General features: G+C 36.3%; 1 protein-coding gene across 1 annotated transcript in view; it reads right to left on the bottom strand.

Moving 5' to 3' along the window:
* Positions 1-2,868: 2,868 nt before the first annotated feature.
* The window catches only part of Ance-3 (angiotensin-converting enzyme Ance-3), a 57,925-nt gene continuing 40,807 nt past the window's right edge, over positions 2,869-19,986 (bottom strand). Inside the window, exons 11-13 of the mRNA XM_018452671.1 lie at positions 18,721-18,864; positions 8,696-8,862; positions 2,869-4,231 (exon numbers count right to left, since the gene is read on the bottom strand). Coding sequence (XP_018308173.1) covers positions 4,086-4,231; positions 8,696-8,862; positions 18,721-18,864 — 457 coding nt within the window. The 3' untranslated portion in view covers positions 2,869-4,085. The remainder of the gene's footprint in view (positions 4,232-8,695; positions 8,863-18,720; positions 18,865-19,986) is intronic.

Below are 19,986 nucleotides of genomic sequence, written 5' to 3'. Positions count from 1 at the left end.
TGTATTTGCAGATTTATTGTGAAATTATTGTGTTATTATGTTAAAATAATATTATATAAATGTGTATATAGAAACAAAGTTTGTAAAATAATATGTAACTAATAATTTGTGATCTATTATGTCTCTATTAAAAAAAATCGCATACGAGATTAAAGTAAAATATTTCAAAATGAGTTTTGCGTTTTGAATAATCTTCGCTATGCGTAAAAAGATATCAAAATGGATCGTCAATTCCCTAAAAGAAAGTTCTACAGTAAAGCCAATTTAGCTTACACTTTTGCCGAATTAATTAGTTACATTTTATATGCTAATTAATTTGATATGCTAACACACCACTAGAGAGTTAGATATTGCCAGTGTCTCTCAATATAAATTTATCGCTTTTTTCTTTAAGCTTGATCACTTTCACCGATAGTTTCGAAATGTCTGACGATGCGTCGCGTGCCCATAAGTACACGCGATCAATTCCCTTCGGTACCCGGTTCATCTCGTGTCATCTATCTTGCCAACCCATTTCATGTGTAATCTTCTCTATATACGCTCGACATATGACGTAACTATCGTAACCGATTCTTTCGGTATTCAAATTGCTCAACTCGTGAATAACGAAACGTTGGTTTCTTTTTTTTTTTGCGATCTACAAAACGTGCACCTGTATCAATGTCGGCGTGTTCGGCAGAGGGAACCGAAGGGGTGTCGATCTGCTTTCGATTACTTTCACGCACAATTTCGAAACGGGTGATTTCGGATCGTCTCGTCGCAGTTCCTTTTCCAGTAGGCTTCAATTAAACCGATTACATCCGATTCCGGTCGGCTGGCGAAATTGCACACCTCTTTTCTCTCTCTCTCTCTCTTTCTCTCTGTCTGTCTTCCTTTCTTGTTTCCTCTCTCGCAGATTTCGGCTTCACGCGGATATAGCCAGTGGTCGCGTCGCAGCTAAAACCACCGGCTAAAACTGCGCGCGCGCGCGCAACCGACGGTGAAAGTGGACGAGAGTGACGTCCAAGTCAGTTAGCTCTTATTGTGCGCCTCGCAGACGTTTCGCGGAAAGGCACGACTTCCCGGTCTTCCGATTATGCAACTGGTCGAACCAGTTTTGGGGCAGATCGCTAAAACACGTCGTCCCATGAGCGTCGACCAAACGTCCGGTTCATCCATCTCTGACTGGTTTCCATCGAGCGATTTATGATCGAAGTTCTTAGAAAACTCTCTCATCAATGTTATCCGTCAATATTACTTAATTTTAGCATTATCAACGGAGAGAAACTTTTTTCATCAATGTCTCCTTTCATCAATGTCTTCTTTCATCAAATTTATCCTTTACCTGTTAACGCTTCATCGCTTTCCGTTACGAAAGAAAGAAAAATAGGGGAAAAACGAAAATAATATAATTAATCCACAATATCTTTATTGTGCAACGTATTTATCATTGCCATTGGTAATTGAATTTACGGAGCTCTTCAATATATATATAATTTATGATGTCTAAAATGATTCGTGCAGTTGGTAGAAAATTACTATTATTAAAATTAATATCTTTTCAAAAGCAGTATTATAGTTATGCTTTATTTAATATCCGATTAAGATTTTCAATAAAAAGAAAGCAATTCGTGAATGAAATCAGAAGTCCATACACTTCTTGGTAAAGTGGCGCCTATGCCTGGAGAGTAATGAGGGGATTATGTATTCCTGACAATCAACTTGATTTCTTATTTACAGATTAATACCGATGGATATGCACCGAATGGAATACGAATTTCGAACGTAACAAGGTAACGTCTGATCGTATCGTGTGAAGTAATATCTTGCTCACACATTAAGTAAGAATTTCAAAATGACTTCAAGATAGAAACGTAGAATAACACGACGCTTAATTGTCAAGGCAATCCACGATTCTGTAATGGAATAGATCAATTGGGAACGGATCAGATCAAGTATTACGGATCCTTTGATCTTTTTATGGCTCTCCGTCGATTTCCGTGTTTGAAGCTATCCCGGAGTGAATTAAAATCGCGTATCCGCGTCGCTTAGGTTAATAGAATCTCCTCCGCGATAGGAAATGGATTGGCTCGCAGCGTAAATTATTTTTATCAACGATTATGCAAGAAAGAAATAATTATACATCACGTCGTTAATTCGACAAGTTGATCGGATCTCGAAAATGCGGGAAATCAATCTGCGCCACGTCAGAAGATATGAGACTCGCACGACCGGTTGAAATCAAATATTCCACTTTCGTCGTCGCCGGAAAGTATTATGCATAAGGTATGCGTCTGCCGTGTGAAATGATAAGATCAAAATATTTCTGGTCGCGCGCACGATGAAATGCACGCATGTTGCGCGTTCGATGATGATGCAAGCGTTTCTTTTTGCCCGTTGAGGTCGATTTCCGCGGTCTTCTCGTTACGCAAGACGGGCGGACCAGTTTTCTGGACAGAGACCACCTTTGTGCAATTACGTGCGGTACGTTTCAGTGGCATGCCTTTGCAAACAATAATGGCATCTCTTTCACGTGAAAGCTGACGTCCTACGCGTCGGCGCGCACTGCAAAAATCGGACGAGAGAGCGGCCGTAAAACAAAAGGGTTTAATAAGAACCCTCATTGTTGTGTGATTTTCTATCTGGGATTAATACTTATTTAATTAATACGCCTTTAATTTTGTGTTTCTAATTCTCGAGCAAGTAAATACTATTTTTGTAAAAATATCTATTTATTATATTACAAATATGTATATATATTTCATTAAAACCGTAACGGCTAAAATTTCACACATATAATCAAAGTTTATTTCTAAGATTTTTATGACTAATAGATAATTTATATATTTGATTATAAAATCTTTAATATCCAGGCATATCATAAGTTGTAATTTAAAAGAATGCAGTTAAGTAGCGAATTGACGTGTAATTATACATACATACGCTATTTATATCAAAATCATTTCGGAAATCATTCGGATTCAGGTTAATACTTAAGCGAATGATATGCGAGGAATGATAGTTAAAAAGAATATATCCGATCTAACGGCGGCGATTAAAGGTGCAATAAAGCGGCGAGGGATAAGAGGTAGCCTGATTGAGTTTATCGTAATTTGACAACAAAAGTACAATACGATTTCACCTGGTACGATTTCGCCGGCTTTCGATTACGCAAGATAAGGGAACAGTTTGATGTGGCCTTTGTCGTCGAACAGCTCTTGTGCATATTCCAATCGAAGGGAATCCTCTTTCTTTTTCGAATATAAAATATGCTTCTTCTACTCCTCCATGTACATCAACGCAAAAGTGTTATTTAACGAGCTCTTTTTGTGTGATAGTTGCGAGCCGAAAAGAATAATTTGGTTCACTTGAGCGATTAAAAAGTAACTTCGTAAGATACTTGACTATGCTATGCCTCAATTTTGCAATCCTGTTAAAAGAACCGGAGCGTACAGAGCCAAATGTTTAGAAAATAAAACTGTTTGTATGGATGACATAACAAGCGCCTCGGTGAAAATCTCGGAGTTTTTTTTTTTTACAACAATAGGCATAACTTTATTTGATCAATCAACAGTAAAGTTGATAATTACAGGACGTGAATCACGAGCCGTTCAAGTATATGAAATGATTTATGCATTTACATCTACGCACAACACATACGACGTTTTCAGGCACGCTTTATATTCTTAATCGTAATACCACGTATATAACATTATAGCATGACATATCATATAATATAATATATAGCATAAACACGTATAATATTAATAGTATTACAATTATACAGATCTATATGTAATAACAAGTTTATAAATTGACAGCGCGATCTTTTTACATCGCGTAAAGCATGCAGCTTGACGCTTGACAAGAGTGTACTTTAGTATATTTGTATTATTTGGCAGTAACGATCGTTATTTTACCATCAATCAACCTGGTTGGTTGGTACATTCGAATTAGTAATTTAACTATTATTGTATTCATCCAGATTTATCCAGTAATCTTACAGGAATATGATTTGATTTATTTTGGCAAATTAACGGTGTTTCCTTTAATTTATTATCATCAGTGCTCGATGATGAATCGGCTACTCGGTTGAGTCGTTGCGTTCAATAAAGTGTTGATACAATCCAAAGAACCATCATGATTCCCGTAGCGATCCAAGACGCGGAGATGGATGTGCCGCTGTTGTAGAAGCCGCTACCGTAAACCTGCAGGCCCGCGGTCTCTATGCTCCTCTTGCAAAAGTCTCCGTCTATGTAACAAAATAAGATATTGAATTACAAAATTGTGTCAGCTTTTTTAGATTATTAAAAATGGCGAATGACAGACACCCTACACTAGAGACCCTAATGAGAATTTGGTTACGAGCCGTGTTTTGTATGCAGAGTCTCAAGTTTTGGCAAAATCACGCGAGAGAGAAGAACGTATATTTACTATTTTTCTCTTTCTTTCTAATTTTTTTTCTTTTCTTTTTTCTCATTTTTTTTCTTAAGTGTTGCTAAAACATATGTAGAGACTAATTAAAATTGTCTCATGTCCAGACTTTTATTACAGTCTCTAGTTGATTAAAAATTGCTGCTCAAAAGAGAATAACGAAACCATCTATGGAAATAGCAGCTGAGACATTTTTTCGATTGTCCACAGTGAGCGTGCCATGGAGATCGCGCGATCGACACCGACGAGGAGGAGCGAAAGGAAAGAAACGAACCACTCTAAAATCCCGTAATCGAGATCGACAGGAGCAGGAAAGAGAGTCATGCGGTGAATAAAGGTAACCAACGATCGAAAGGTCGATCTACCTTTCCTTTCGTGGCTTTTGTTTCTTCGTGGTTTTGCAGATATTTTTCGACAAATTCGTCAATAACATTTTTTATTTTATCCAATCACGTATCGTCGTTCCGCTCGATTTAGTCGTGCATTAAGGGGATTTGCGCAGAATTATCTTTAGGTCTCACCAGACAGCAATTTCTTGCACGTATATAACGGTTGATTTAACCACCTGTGGCCACGTCGATGGATGAAGGTGGCACGGGGAATGGAAACGTTAAATAGTAACACGTATCTCATTATCTCGGCATCGAGCACAATGCACTGATATTACTTCATTCAGTCGTATGACGTATTAACGCGATTTTTTTTTACTGATGGAGACCACGATCACGCGCGCGTGCTTGAGAAATTACTGATCGCTTTTACGATTAAGAATTACCGGAAAAATTTAATAGCATCAATCTTCTCGGGTGAAATACGATAAGATAATTGGTAGCTCACGGCATACAAAGTGTATAAACAGAATATACCGATTCCCTTAAAGATGAAGTGATCTATCTTTCAATTATTTGCGGTTATGCTCTTGCACCTTAATGCGCGTGTAAAGCATAGCCTGTACTTTTACTTATAGACATATATATGTACATAACAAAGCAACAGCGATGTATCAAACAATACGTGATCAAACTGTTCTTTTAAATTCTTACGCGCAACGGTATTTAACTATAATAGCCATTTGGAGTATTTTTATATCCCAGCGGCGAAAAAATGTGAATTGTTGTAAAATATTGTATAGATATCGTTTAATATTTTTTTTCTTTTTACTAACTATTCATTACAAATTCCAAGGAAAACTTACAATAAAAAAACCGCTATTTTAATTAAAATCTTTATTTTTTAGAAAATTATTTTAGAAATACTCATAATGGGTAATCAATTTAACGTATTTATATTCCGTTTAATATTTATTTGATTTCTACTTAATTTTTTCGGAAAATTATGATTAAATCCATAATATTCTCACATACTAATAAATTGGAAAACGATGAATAATATACGTTGATAATAATGATTTTAATTAGGGTATAAATCACTCCAAGATTGTTTACGTAAAAGCATTATGTGATTATTCTCAGGTTAAAACCGCTTAAGAAATTATTATCATTCATCCGATCGAAAGTCTTGCTCTTTGTTTTTCCCGTTACATTGCAGGCGCGTTACACGTGGACCATAACCGGATAAGTTGCCGGGCAAAACGAGAACGAAGATCGACCAAAAGTGAAATTATATGACTGGCGTTCCATGATTTCTTTTTATTGCGTTGTTACGTATATGAGTGCTGCATACATCTGTTCCTTGCATCGGAAATCATCTCCGAGAAGGAAACCCCTCCTGCTGCTTGGCGTACTGAATGACCGTTTTACTAGAGCAAATACAGATTTATGTACCATTTCTCCGGCGCGTTTGTTTTGGTTGAAAATATTGACAAGTCGTGCGTATACGTATATGAATGTACATGCATTATGCAAGACGGACTGCACGCGTCCGGCGGTGCTCAAATTCAGGTTAAGCTAACGATACTAACGTTGCCTGCATAACCGTTGCAATCAAGTAAAACGAACTTCTGCAATGCAAATTGGTTGTTCAAAGCGACTCTCTAACATTACGCTGTGTCTTTTCACTTTCCGCGGCTGGACATGACGAATATTCCTACCATGACTAATCCGTCTTCCTATTTCGTGATTTGCATTTTTCTTACAACGCACAAGATACAGTATAGCAGCCGAGAAAAAGTCAACACAGTTTCCACAGCCGAACACGTATTTGACGTATCTTAATTTAAAGATCTATTCTTTCGGGAAAATGTTTATTCTGCAGAATCATTTCCTGCTGGAACGAAATCTCGTGTAACTGGATCGGTCGTTCTGGCTTACGGGAGACCTCATTACATAATATTGCGTAGTCGAATGATTTCTCGATCACGCGTGGCCTGGTCCCGATTGACCGAACGTGAACGTGATGTTCGCTCTCACGCGAGAAGAGACGGAGTTCGCGCTAATGCCGGCGTGCACGTGCACGTGCGATTTTGTCTTCTCGTAAATTCGCGAATGGATAGATGGATAGATGGATGGATGCATCGGAGAATTCTTACGGCACGCGATGGAAACGAGCCGTCTCACGATTCTCGCATCTCTCTCTTTCTTCTCTTCTTTTAATCTGTCGCTATATTTATCCTTTCCTAGCTCTCTTCTCCTGGCGGCCTTTTCCTCGTTTCACACTCTGCTTTCACAATTTTCTAGTCCCACGAGGTTAGAACTTTACAATCAACCTCTTCTCCCGATGGCTTCTCTACCGCCTCTGCGTTTTATCGCGAAAATAATGCGAAAGTTTGCTATCGTTCCGTATCGAAAAAAAGGAACGTCACGATAATTCATTAAAAAAAGACGAATTTGTCAAAGTATTTAAAAAATCTAAAAATAATTTTGTTGAATCGTCAATATAATTATTTAGGAAACTCAAACATGATGAGTAATGCTGCAAAAAACTTTGGCATTCACTGAAAAAAATATTAAATTTTAATAAGTATTTGTTTGAATAGTTGTAAGTAAATATTTATAAATATAAACATATATTTATTTAATATAAAAACCAATTTGACTATCATTTCTTTTATTAAATAAATATTTATTTATTTATTATAAATAAAAGTTTACTTAATACTATTCCAAGAAATATGTATTAAGATTTAGTAAATTTTTTTTCAATATTCAGTTTGAGCGTCTTACATTATTATTTTGATAGTCTATCAAAATTTATTTTCAGATTTGCATCTAGTTAAATTTTTAAATATTTCAGCAGAATCGTTTTTTCCGTGCAAGGAAAAAAATTCCGGATTAAATAATTCGCGTCGCTCACATTCATGTGAGTTCTTCCGTCAACACACTGATCATCGTAAAGTTCTTCGTTTCCTTCTTTTATCTCCAAGAGAGTTGAGTTGCAATTAATTCGTGGAATGCGGTATATCGTTTTCATTGTCCTTCCGCTACTATTTTATCGAAGTCCTATCCCGTTTTCCCTGGGATGACGACACTTCTTGATTTATTATGTACACATAATGGTTTTACTTTATTTGAGAGAATTCATAACTTATTCCGCTCGAAGTGCTTCGCTATGCTTTCGAAACGCATCGGCATAATTTATGGGATGAACGCGCGGCACGATGTACATACATATCCGAGTTCTTCCCCGTGTAACCGTTTTTATATAACGCGTTCGCGACCGATGACTGGCGTTAAGAATTTGGCAAGATGCATGGTCTTCGTTAGGTGCAGACCGTTAATCTCAATAATTTCGCCGTACATACGACGGATCGTAATTCACAAGTCGAATGTCGTCATACAATGAACATTTGTAACGCTCGCCAATAAAGTAGCGCGTGGGAACTGCAACCTTCAATCTGTTACAGTAGGAAATTGCATAATTTTGTAGCGAGTTACGTCGAAAGGCACCGTATCGTACTACGGCGGTTCCAAGACGTCACATGAATCGATCTTTGTATCCGGCGTTGTCACAATTATCTTTAATTAAGGATAAACGTTACGTTAATTTACGACATCGTCGTAAATTAACACGAGAAGTGTCGCAATAGTCAAAAAGAAGAATAATTTGTGTAAATCGTGTAGATTTAATTACAGCAACGAATCATGTAGAAAGAAAATTTTTGGACAATTGCACAAACTGTACAACTATTATATGAAATGTAAATTGTAGATAAAAAAACTTTGAACCTTTCTCTATCAATCGTCGTAAGGCGGAAATTCATGTGTATTCTGTATTTCAAATAGGACGCTTTAGAACTTAAATGTAGTTTCTATAGCTGTAGTTGACGACTGAATGAGTTATCTATCTCTCTTTCTCGCTTCTTCCCTTTTTCCTCGTCTCTTACCGTATGACCAGCCAACTACTTCGCCCGTTCTCAAATTCTCGGTCCTCAACCAGTCCTCTAATGGCCGGAAGTACTCCCTAAGAGCGGATCCATCTAATCTGAACTCGCCGGTGGCTTCTCCCAGCGTATCCCGCCATGGGATAGACGAGCCCCTCTCCATCAATCTCCTGCGAATAAAAACAATACGTTAGTTCGTGGTATCACTCCATTAATTTTTTACAATAGACTATCAATTACTCTCTTTGGAATAGAATCTCATTCTAAAGAAAGAAATCTCATTCTTAAAAATTGAAAATTCTGCCACTCTTTTTTTGAGACTAACAGTTTTTTTTTTACATTTTAAAGTATTCCACTTCAAATTTAGAAATTAGATTATATACTTTTAACAGAAAAAGACACAAACGTAGAGTTTTTCGTAATTTTTAAAAAATAATGTCTATGCAAGTGTCGAAGGTAGCTCCTTAAAAAGCTGCAAAGATTAAAATTGTCGCTTAACTTTATCGGATTGTTTTAATAAAAATAACTTTAATAACGTTATTTAAACGAGAGTAAAATTATCACTGATAATGATCCTAATAGATCTCCAAGAAACCCTAACGGATCTCCGAGAGACGTTCCAAAGAACATTTAGAGGATATCGCTATGTCCTAAGAACGTTCGCCAGAACGTCCCTCGAATAAAGTATGCTATTAAGGGAGTGGTTAGAGGTTGTAAGAATGTGGGGTACTTTTTGCTTTATTCAGCGGAAATCATTATTTGCGAGGTCAGACAGATGGAATGGGCTGCACCGTCGAAAAAAAGAAATTAAGCGTCATATAAAATGATTACATGAGGGATACTCGACGATTTCTGCAAGTGGCTATTATCAAAGGTGGAAAGCGTTATTTTTTCCGTTATTTTTTTCGTTACTTTTTATAATAAACACATTGCAATTTTTTATAATTAACCACTAAGGTTGTGCCAAGGTTGGAAAAGTCGACTTTTGCAACCTTAGCATAACCTTATATAGCGTTATAAAAAATTGAAACGTCATTATCAAATTGTTTATTATAAAAAGTAACAGAAAAGTAACGGAAAAAGTAATTCCCAACTCTGGGATATTACTATGCAGTAATGCGTGTATAGAGAATGGCGCTAGGTATTTATGGTTCGACATTCTTTCACTGCCGGACGTGCTTTTCGCACGGAAACGCAAACACCTCGAGGGGGGAGGGGGGGCGTAGAAAAGAAAGAATAACACGGAACGAGGTAGCGAACCAACGACCATGATACATAATAAGAGGCATAATAATGTGCGATTTTATTCTACAGCTGTATAACTTTGCTACTTTGCTAACATAGAAAATTAGCTGTCCGTATATTACGGCTGCAGATTTGCTAAATCAGTAAAGTTTTTAGTTGTTTTAATGAATTTTTTTTGTGACTCTATCCTACCTCTAATAATATATACTTTTGACTCCGACATACCACAGTCCGTTTCTTCAACATTTCCAACGCGATTTTAATCTGCACGGGCGATACATTTCGTGATATGGCAGTGTGGAATGTCGTCATGAAATTTATTGCGGTGCACCAGCATTTGGAATTCCATGAAAAATTTATGTCAACACCGACGTTGCACTTTTGACAAGTACAACTTATTTAATTGACATGGCCATGTTTTTGGTCCGTATACCTCATATGTCTTTTAGACATTTTATTTCCAACACTGACCTGTTTTCCCGATAATAATATCTTTCGTTGTTATCTCTTCGTTATTCCGAAATGTAAAAATATAACTTTCGGAAATAATATAAGACATATAAAAATATTTTAAGATCAATTCAGTTTCTTGCTTTATGAGTTCTGCTTTCCTTGTAGCATAGAATACGATAAACAATGCTTCTTTAGACATATATGCACTTAATTGTAAAATTTTAATTTTGGATAGAGACATAATAAAAAAGAATCCAGACATTTTTAAATCTCGTCTGCTTCTTAATCCGTGAGATAAAAACATAATACCTCCGAGTAGTAAAAGGACACAAACATCCGTTACGACATCCTTGTCCCGCCGTGCTTCTAAAATTAATTGATACGCAAATTTAATCGCAGAAGCGAGACAATATGTCTCAACGACCGAGATGATTGATCGCAAATGAATTCATTCTTAGGCCATCGACGATCGAACGATCGTCCTCTGAGCTTATAACACCGATCTAAGATTAAACGACTATAAAGGCGATGTTTCGCGCTCCCTGAGAACTAGTGCACGGTGCCAACAGAGGTGACTGTTTAGACGCGCGGCGATTACGCAACGGTGGCGGCGGTATCCCGCGCTGATCGGCCTCTCAAATCAATCGCTAGATCAACGGCGGACTCTTGCAACTTTTCCTTTATGCATAATCGCGGCGTATCACAGAGTGTAGCGCAACGTTCACTAAGTAGTAGAGGATTCTTAACCGAACTTGTTTAAAATGTTTCACAGGCACAAAATATTTGTCGCATAGATCTTTTTCTGACGAACAATGTGATTTAATATTCCTGACGTATATTTTTTTATTCTTGCTATATAATTACAGCGATAAATTTTTGCACATGTTTAATCGAGATTAACTTATGGAAAACTAGATGGGGTCCATATAGCGTCAGGTCATAATTTCTACCCGGGTCAGAGAAATTATTTATATACCTACCTTTGATTGATCATATAGCTAATTAACATGTTGATTACTCTCCAATCTCGAGAGACGCTTTGTTTGTACCTACATTCAATATATGTCGCGAAACCAGGTCATGCGAGAGAGTCAATCTTGACAATATTATTATACATATCGACGATCGTTTCAGGGCCAAATTCACGCATCCAATTATATCACGGCAGTCTATCGAGCAACTGCGGTGATGTTGCCAGAAAGTGCGACCGACGGATGACGTCGTCGACCGCAATCACAGCGCCGGCGTTACAAGAAAGATAGCTTCTCACTGACACATACATCGATTTCCACCTTCAATCCATTTCCAATTACTCGTATAGAATAAGAAACGTTCGTGCATCCACCACGCCTCTCATGAAAAACGATTCGATTGGTAAACACATCTCAATATATCACGAAAAGCCTGATATCTCCCCCCCCCCTCTCTCTCTCTCTTTCTCTCTCACTTTTTCAGCATTTGACTGTAATTTATATCGATCACATAATTTCCGGTGTTCGGCACGTAGGCGAAATCGGTACTTTCCTGCCGACGAGCAATGCATTTCGCAATAGCGAGATGCTGCGATGAGGCGAGCGTTTTGCCGATGAGGTGTATCAACGAACAGGTGCAATAAACTTATCGCGAAAGTATAATAAAGATAATAGTACAAGCGTCTGACAGAATTATTTAATTCAAGAATAGTTGATTCAAGAATACTTAATTTGAGATAGGTGAAACTTTTATAAAATTTACTGTCGCTACTAATTACATCTTAATTACGTACTTGTAAACTAATTTTGTCTAATGAGACTTTTAACTCATCATTCGATTAATTAAAATTTTTAAAGAACCACATTTGGAGCCAGCATTTTTACAAGACGCAATCTTATATAATAAAGATAAAAAGAGAGAAAGATTGTGTAAGAAAGTGCAATATTTAAAACATTTAAAAATTATATATTATAACATATATATCTTCATAGTTTTGTAGGAAAAATTTTTGTCAATTTTAATTTCTCTTTTTATGGTAAAATATTGGAGATTAAAGATTTAGCGTTTAAACAACAGAGATAAATTTCAAATTTCATTTTATGGAGAAATAAGAGATGAAATAATGGTGAAAGTATCGCTAAAGGATCCATAATAACGCTAAATTATCGTAAACGGACGGATGTGTAACAGCGAGTTAAAACGGATATGATTGCGCTCTCATTGTCGGTCATTTAAATCGTGTTTTGGTTTCTGCGATCGTGGGCAGGGGCGATTTTATGCATTCAGAAGGCTCCGAGGGAACAGTTACGCGGCAGTTACTCTCAATTGCATTCAAGGCGTAAATGTTGTACAGTATACCACAAAACCTTTTTGCTGTTTCTTGCTCGCGGGACAGTACTTTCAAACGATTCCTTTTCGATTCTCCGTGCGATCGTCCGTGGCGTCCAAGGACAAAGTATCAATTTGCATTTGCGTTTAAATCAGCGCGTCGGTATGTCAGCGAATGCATAAGTCAGCCGTGATGTCGCATACCTTTTTTGCAATTCAGAGAATTAACATGTGATCAAGTAATATTGATGAATATGAATATAATAAATACAATAATATCAATGAATATGATATTAATATAAAATGTAGATAAATAACGAAATCTTTTGAATAATTCCAAGCTTTAATCTAAACCTTGACCACAAAATTTATGTCACACCATTTAAAGTTGCTAATTAAAAACCTGTAAAATAAGAAGACACCGGTCGAGTTTTCGTTAAAAGAGATATAAATTCTCTGCATCTTTATGTAAATATCAGATTAATAGAATAGAATATAATTTTTACGACATTCTTAAGCACGCAGACGAAAAATTGCGTGTCATATCCGTTTAAAAAATTACAAATTATATGAAAAATAATAGATTAAAAAAAGTGCTGAACGGAATTTCTCAAGTTTTGATCGAAAAATTATTCATGAAAGAGCAAAACTGCATCCCTTTTCAATTTTACAGCTGTTCAAATATATCGCGTGCTCGAGTCAGCAAACGTGGCATATCTGGGTCGATTTGTTTGCGGATTTTTCATATTAAAATATCGATTATTGTCGGTGATTTGCGCGAGTTCTCCATCCACGATTCCACGTGCGACGTCCTCGAATCTCGCACAGTGAAAACGGAAGTGTAAGACGTAACGCGTTCTCCTAAGTATTGAGTCTTTCGCCGCATCACTATAGACTCTTTCGCGCTTCTTTACGAGACACACGTACACTATTTTTGTTTTCTTTTTCTTTTTTTAATGCGTGCACCGCGCTTTCGCAATCGATATCACGTTGTAGTCAATGCATGCCGTAAAGCGAGAGTTTGAAATCGTCCTTCGATTACAGGAAGTCGGCACGATCTTGATCGATGGAATCTCTATCTTCACGTACGATGAAAATCTAGCTAGTTTTTCCTTTGGACGCCGACAATTCGCAACATGCTGCGCGTACATGGATTTGCATACACGGATAAAACGATTTGCTGAAATATTTAAAGATTTAATTACATTGTTTAGTTAAACTAAAGTAATTTAGTTCGTATTTATTCGTTCGATGAAGAATGTATGTATTGTATTTAAGTCAAGCGTATTATATTTGATTTAAATATATACATTTTTCAACGAAAGAAATGAAGACAAAATTAAATTAATTTAATCAATCATTAATAAATAATTAATTTAGTCTAATGAATAATTTTTTTCTCAGTAGATATAAACTAAAAATAATTTCGTTGGCTTATATAAATAATTATGTAGAAAATCTAAGCATAATGATTAATGAGCAATATTCTAATAAATTTTAATATTTTAGCAGCAAGATTGAGCGTCCTATATATTTTGATTACAGTTCAACAAATATTTTTATATCCGTCTAAATTTTTATATCAGGCTAAATTTTTAGATACTTCAACAGAAACGTTCTTTCCGTGTATCGATCGCAAGCTTGAGCAACAAGCGGATGTTCTAACGATAAAAAAATCAGAGATACATTCTAATAATATAAATTTAATTCGTTTACCGCGACACATTTATTAACTTATTATAATTGTCGTTGGAAAATTTCCCTATTTCTTCATGCATATATTCAACGATTACTTGCGATAATTAATCGTAATTTTGGTTAATCAATTCTAATTCCGATCTACCTTTCGCTCGAGTTTTGCATATAATTTATTATTGTATTACTGCTCGTATATATTGCAGTTTTATATTCTACCGAGATTAGTTTAGCTTCTGCGAAAACTGCTTTATTGCAGGATGCCTCGGCAACTTGGCCGTCCGCCAAAAGATTTCGATCTACGAACCCGACCACCTTCAAATGCGGAACAATCCTTATCGAGTTTCCGCTTGCCAAGAGGATCATGCAACTTTCCACATCTATAAAACTTTGCCCGCGTTACGCTTGGAAATGTGCACGATAGAGTCCGCGGACTCAGCTCACGAATACATCGTAAAAGAGACGGGAACGTTTCTAACATAAATTATCACGTTAGAATAAAACTGTTGCCGCCCGATGCTTTTTGTCATTTTATGTAACTCCTTAACGCGACTGCGATTTCGTAATTGTGAAGGAACCCGGGTGTTTCAGATAAGCGCGTATGTTATCTCGCTCCTTTTTCATCTTTGGCGGGATTTTGCGCTTCTTGTGATTTTTTTGCGTGGCACTGGTTTTATTATCTTTAGACCGGAATCAGACTACGCATTGAAGATTGAGATTGAAGATTGAAGATTGAAATTTGACCAGTGAGGACAAAGGAATTTTAGCCCCTATTGTTTTGATTGGTCAAATTTCAATCTTTCAATCTTCAATCTCAATATCCAATGCGTAATCTGATTCCGGCCTTACACTTTTTCGACACACGCCGGAATTTAATCGCTCGAGATATTTTGCAAGTCAACAAAGGTAGAGCGAATTTTTAAAATAATTATAAATTCTAATGAAATAAACATCTTTATACAAGCTAATCGATCTTGACTGGTTGATATTTCCGTAATGTATGAAAATTGCGTCTTCATATATTTATTAAATCGTTCTTTTAACGAATATGGAAATCGCATTACACGTTTCATGTCGTACAACTATTACTGCAAGAACTTTTACCCACGTAACCAGCAGCGATTATATAAATATCGATGTGTAATATCAATGTAGTACGTATTGATTATAAACGCCCATGTTTTTGCAGTTTTGTCTAGTTTTACAGCACGATTACGTGTCCGCCGTTCTAAACGTGAACTAATTGTAAGATCCACGTCTCGCTTTCCGTAAATGACTACCAACGCTCGTAATTATTATCGGGATACTCTCATTTTAATTAAATAAAATTGTAGAAACGACGCGCCGCAATAATGTCGAGAGGACAAACGTCTGGCGCAGCGGAGAAATTGCAAAACCGGACGAAGATTTCCCTCTCGTTGACCCAGATAACGTCCGCCAGTTCGTCCGTCGAGAAGGCGATCAAGATCCGATCGTGAAGTGATCGGTGATATAATGCTCGGCTACGCGCGAGACACACTCAATGAAATTCAATGTGGACCAATCGCGTGGATAACGACGAAGATTGTTTGGCTTGGCGTACGAGCAAGTGCAAACGGAGAGCTCTCCGTTAATAAAGGCGCCGCGTGTCAAAATCCACGTGTCTTGCACGGTAGAACGATACGATCTTAACAATAAGCGTCATTACCGTGGCGCACGCATCTTGCAACACCCGTCGGGAATCACGATCGCGCTCGCGTGCATAATGTGCGCCCCCGTAATCAACGACGCAAAACCGCAATCCCCGGCGCCGAACGTTTGCGCGAAACCTAGAAGCCGCGTCAACATAGAATCGCTACTTTGGCGCTAAAAACGACTACTTAGCATCATCTTCCTCAAGACAGACAGCTGTATTATTGCGCATTATATCACTGTGTGTACATTGCCCACATTTAATTTTGCAATTTTTATTCAACGGCTCGCAAGCGTGTTTTTATTGCTCCCAGCTACGCAAGACACAACATGTGCAATTTCTCTGGAGAAGGATTTGTTGGCAAATAAACTAAAATAACTTAAAAATAATCAACTTTTAAAAATATCTAATTTTAAATAACTTAAAATAATTAGAAATTCTTTCACGTTTAAATTTTAAATTTATATGTCGAATCTCGTACATTAATACCTATAGGAGAAAAAAATTTTATTGTAAAAAGAAATAATTGAAAAATAATTAAATATATATAAAAATCGATAATGTATAAATAAAAAGATTGTCATAAATAATCGTTTAAAATATTTCAAAATAGACTCGAGTCCTTACTAATTTAAAATCGTTAATGACTACTTTCTTTCAATAATTGCTATAATAATTAGTGTCTATATTAGCAAGCGATCATTTGGAAGATATTCATACGAGAACAAACATCGTGAAGACACGCAATTATAAATGTCGAAATCGTCTTAGAGATTTCATGCTCGATATTCCAAATATAGCTATGGTACATAAGAAGTAACGGACGCGATTGTGCAAGCAAATAAATATGAAATTCAACGAACCATTTCAAGTGGTGCTATAAAACTAAAATTGTAGTGCTAGGCGATCTAGTCTGAATTAAACTATTCTCTTTCAAAATTTAATGTTTAAAAAATGTATTATTTATATTTTTAATAAAATCATGTCATACATATGTATATGCGAATGGTACATATAATCGTATCATCAAATCGTGGATTCAAACTTATTTAAATAATTATTCAACAAGGTAATAAAAATTACGATATCACATTGCTTAATACGAACACGTCGTATAATTTTTTAGAAAAAAATATAGGAATTAATATTCTGTCCGTTTTTAAATTATTCGCGACAATCAGCAAAATACCAACCGATAAGACGACGATCTCTTCTCGTTTTCTTTTCAGGAAGTCTCAATTTTTATGTCCATTTCGTGTGTATTTTTTACGCATCCTACGTTAAAAAAATTCTAACCTTGAATTTTAAGAAGACAAGACCCGGAATGAGACATTGATCGAATTCGCAGCCCCGCCTTGCTGTGAAGTTCTGTGGATTCTTGGAATGGCAATCTGGCTTCACTGACATTTTGGGATGACAATCCGGCTCCACTGAATGCCCGGATTAAATTGAATCAAGAACGTCTTGTTTTTAAAATTGGGTATAATTAACAAGTTCTGTTAGCGTTGTGGAAGCGAAATAGGCAATAAACGTAGATCTTTAGAAGTATCTTTTGAAGTTTATTCGACGGTATTTATCTTTAGAAGTATCTTTATCAGACGATATTTTTAACGCGATGCTGTGGTAAAATGGTCTCAAAATAAAGAAGTCAAGAGTTGACGATTAATTACGTTTAACATTTTGCAAAATTAATTAAATAAAATTAAGATGTAGTCGTATTTATGCGACGCAGAATCAGTTTTAAATGTCGTTCTTGACATACTGCGATATCTTTAAAAAATATCGCAAAACATTTTAAGAATTATTCTGTATTAAGGAAAAAAAAGTAATGTAATTGAAGCAATAAATAATGCGGTATTATTGAGCGGTTTCCTTCATCCTGCTCCTTTCTCTCGATATTATAATACTTTCCGTGATCTATATTTTTTTATTCGACCTAGATTACACGGCAGTGAAATAAAAAATTTTTTAATTTCAATGTTTATTCAGATGATCTTCAGTCTTCTGAGAAATGTGCGAACATTTTAATTCAATGCCTTACACGCCTCTGTAAATATCCTTTACTCAAATATGTGTCACGTAAATTAAAAAAATTCTGTGTCGATATCTTTTCTTTTCAATTATATTATACGTAATTAACATCCGTCGAAGTCAAACGAGTTGTCGGTTACGTATTCACCTATATATTTTTTTTTACGATTTTAGTATACCATTTAACCAGTAAAGCGGTACTTGTGGTTTTTCTACTTACTTTGTGTACCCGCGTCACCTGCCGGACGTCGAAATAAGGGGGTTGAAACTAGCGACGCAGTTTTTTCAATTATAAAAAAAACTACGATATGCAAACGCGACGTGAGAAACGCTCGCTCTTTAGGGCGTCCGCGAGCGAACTCGGCGAAGCCGATCGCGATCGATCATCGATCTCGTCGCGTTCGTTTTCGTGTCGTAAAGAAACACGCAGTTGCGAAAGCATGTACTCGGAGTACATGCTGATCAAATACCAATTATTAAAAGACGCGGGCTTTTATTACGTCTACACTTCCGCTTTTCGTACACAATGAATTTGCGCAAGACGTGGCGTAAAAAAATGACGTAGAGATGATTGCCGGCTTCGTCCGGTTTTATAAGTTCACGATAATTTATTGAATTTTTTGAATCTCACCCCAAAATCCTGCCGGCCTCGGGTTTTCTGTAAAAGTCACATCTGTGCAGCGGCCTCCTCGGATTGTCGGCTCCGTATCTTTGACCCGCAGCCTGGCATAATGCGCGATACAGCTGGAATTGCAGGACCCCAGCCACGAAATTCCTATAAAATATGGGAGAAAGCTAATTAACTTACATATATCATGCTTCATATATGTTTCGACATACTTAATGAAATGTTGAATCAGCTTTGTATATTCTCGCGGAAAGAAATATTACGGTATAAAAACAATTTTGATGAGCATATTATAACGCAAAAATTTGACAGCCATTCATTACATCAATGAATGTCTTTCTGTCGCACTTATTTAATTTTATAATTGAAACTGGACTTTATAATACACAATATTGAAAGATATTACCGCGGCTCGAAAATTATGTTAACAGAATGCTCGCGAAAGGGTAGAAAAGAAGTTCGACGTTTCGACGAAAATCATTCAAGTTTGATAACAATTATATGAAATTTGTAAGGAAAATAGTACACGGAGAGAATTTTTTTTAATTTACCCTGAAAATATGGTAGTTGTGGTATAATACAGTATTTTATATTTATATGTTTTGTTTAGCAAGTCATAAGTATAACATATGAGAAAATCATTTGATTTCACCGGGACCTAATTTCATATAGGATTAATGCGGGGTCATTTACATAAAATTCTTCGAAATACAATGTTGTCCAAGGACTATCATATTTTCAGGGTAAATACTAAGAAAAAATTCTCTCTGTGTATATTTTAATGTTTATAAATTATTATTCTAATATATTCTAATATATAAACTACCTATTATTCTAATATATTATATGCAGGTATCTTTTCGTCTTTTATAAAACATCGGAGAGAGAAATTATATCGAGCGATTCGATTACTTATTCATGACTAATCTAGATTCAAGTCGAAACGGCTCTAAAGATAGACGATGCGCTGGTCACGTCCGAACTGTCAATTTTCGTGCACCTTGAAGCAATCGTTTTCAAGGCCAGTGTTAGTAAGGTCGGCGAGGTTAAGGAGAATCTCAGTTTCTATGGACCTAGTAATATGACGGTAAAGATAGTACTCTCGCCTTCATCGAGCGTGTAGACCGTCATTGCTGTCAGGTAAGTGACTAAGAAAGAGAGAGAGAGAGAAAGAGAACGCTCGGCAATAAACCGGTAAGCATGCCGCCGTTTCACCGAGAGACTCTTCATCGGCAACGACCTTTACGTAATACCGTCCAGGCGATCCGC

This window comes from Mycetomoellerius zeteki, unplaced genomic scaffold (assembly GCF_001594055.1).
Source record: "Mycetomoellerius zeteki isolate Tzet28-1 unplaced genomic scaffold, Tzet1.0 scaffold35, whole genome shotgun sequence".
NCBI classification, from domain to species: domain Eukaryota; kingdom Metazoa; phylum Arthropoda; class Insecta; order Hymenoptera; family Formicidae; genus Mycetomoellerius; species Mycetomoellerius zeteki.
The sequence above is the reverse complement of the archived record's forward strand: the minus strand, read 5'-3'. Positions and strand labels throughout refer to the sequence as shown.